We start from the raw sequence: 1,386 nt of genomic DNA, 5'->3' as shown, positions 1-1,386 counted from the left end.
TTTTTTTGAGACGGAGTTTCACTCTTGATACCCAGGCTGGAGTGCAATGGCCGCGATCTCGGCTCACCGCAACCTCCGCCTCCTGGGTTCAGGCAATTCTCCTGCCTCAGCCTCCCGAGTAGCTGGGATTACAGGCACGCGCCACCATGCCCAGCTAATTTTTTGTATTTTTAGTAGAGACGGGGTTTCACCGTGTTGACCAGGATGGTCTCGATCTCTTGACCTCGTGATCCACCCGCCTCGGCCTCCCAAAGTGCTGGGATTACAGGCTTGAGCCACCGCGCCCGGCCAATTTTTGTATTTTTAGTAGAGATGTGGTTTCACCATGTTGGCCAGGCTGGTCTAGAACTGCTGACCTCAGGTGATCCGCCCGCTTCGGCCTCCCAAAGTGCTGGGATTGTAGGCGTGAGCCATCGCGCCCGGTCAGCTAACACTGTTAACCCTCAAATAACTTAAAAGCTGCATCGATGCCATGTGGGTTGTTTCCTTGCAATTAAACCAGGTGAAGAGCTAGATTTACCTACCGTTGCCGTCTATTACAATAATAGGAATTCGAGAAGATATTCTTCTATACAAGGTTAGGAGTAAACATATCCCCAAAGCTAAAATGTAGGACATCACTTAAGGAACGAGAGGTGTCTATCATGAGTGTCCTTCCCTGAAATCAAAGGTTACTGAAGAATTAAAAAGCAGTGCTAGACTACCACTCTGATAACAGAAAGAGAGCTGAAAACCGAAAGAGAAACACTGGGTGATAAAGTCAGTAAGGACATCATCCCAATGACTTGGGACGAGATGGAAAATAGACAGCATTCAGATTAGAAGGCCGAGATGTTGGTACAGGGAAAGGACAAGAGAGGCCGCGAGGACAAATTGATATAAGGTTGTTGTAAACGATTTAGCGTAATTTTTGCTCACCTTGCAGACGACTTAGTGCGTTTTTGACCAAGGGAAACATCGTGAAGGTGAAGATCGAACTGCAGCAACACAGCTGCTGTTTGGTGCAAATTCGCTTCAGGTACCCTTGAAGAGCGCTGAAAAACAAAATGGCTTTCAGCCGGGATCCGTAATGAGATTTGATGAAATTTCGCGAGATTTGTAAAACCTATAGTAATTGCAATCCCATTTACCGCGAGGAAAAATAAAGGCCTTTTGGGAAATGTAGTTTCTGGCTCTTTAAAATGACGTGTAGTGGTATTTAATGACGCATGAAAGAACTCCTTGAAGCCAGATTTAGAGCTCTATAGAGGGCAGCCGAGACACTGATCTTTGGCCGAATTGTCTAAGGCACTAGCTTCAAAACGGTGTTAAAGTTCCAAAAGCTTTGATTTGGTATCCCCACACTAGCTCTTTCTTCTTTCTGTTCCCCAAAACTTCCTTTACTTA

General features: G+C 45.9%; 1 protein-coding gene across 2 annotated transcripts in view; it reads right to left on the bottom strand.

Annotated features, from left to right (window-relative positions):
• The window catches only part of LOC116532256 (cytochrome c oxidase subunit 7B, mitochondrial), a 7,148-nt gene extending 5,968 nt beyond the window's left edge, over positions 1-1,180 (bottom strand). The window contains exon 1 of one of the 2 annotated variants that reach the window (XR_004260799.1): positions 919-1,085. Coding sequence is in view for 1 of the 2 variants with exons in the window: in XM_032251348.1 (XP_032107239.1) it covers positions 919-958 (40 nt within the window). In the remaining variant the exon portion in view is untranslated. Of the gene's footprint in view, positions 1-918 lie in introns of both variants that reach the window. The other variant, XM_032251348.1, reaches the window with a different exon arrangement.
• Positions 1,181-1,386: the final 206 nt, after the last annotated feature.

This window comes from Sapajus apella, unplaced genomic scaffold, assembly GCF_009761245.1.
Source record: "Sapajus apella isolate SASKATOON/1434 unplaced genomic scaffold, GSC_monkey_1.0 scaffold75, whole genome shotgun sequence".
NCBI lineage: Eukaryota > Metazoa > Chordata > Mammalia > Primates > Cebidae > Sapajus > Sapajus apella.
This window is presented reverse-complemented; position numbering and strand designations above follow the sequence as displayed.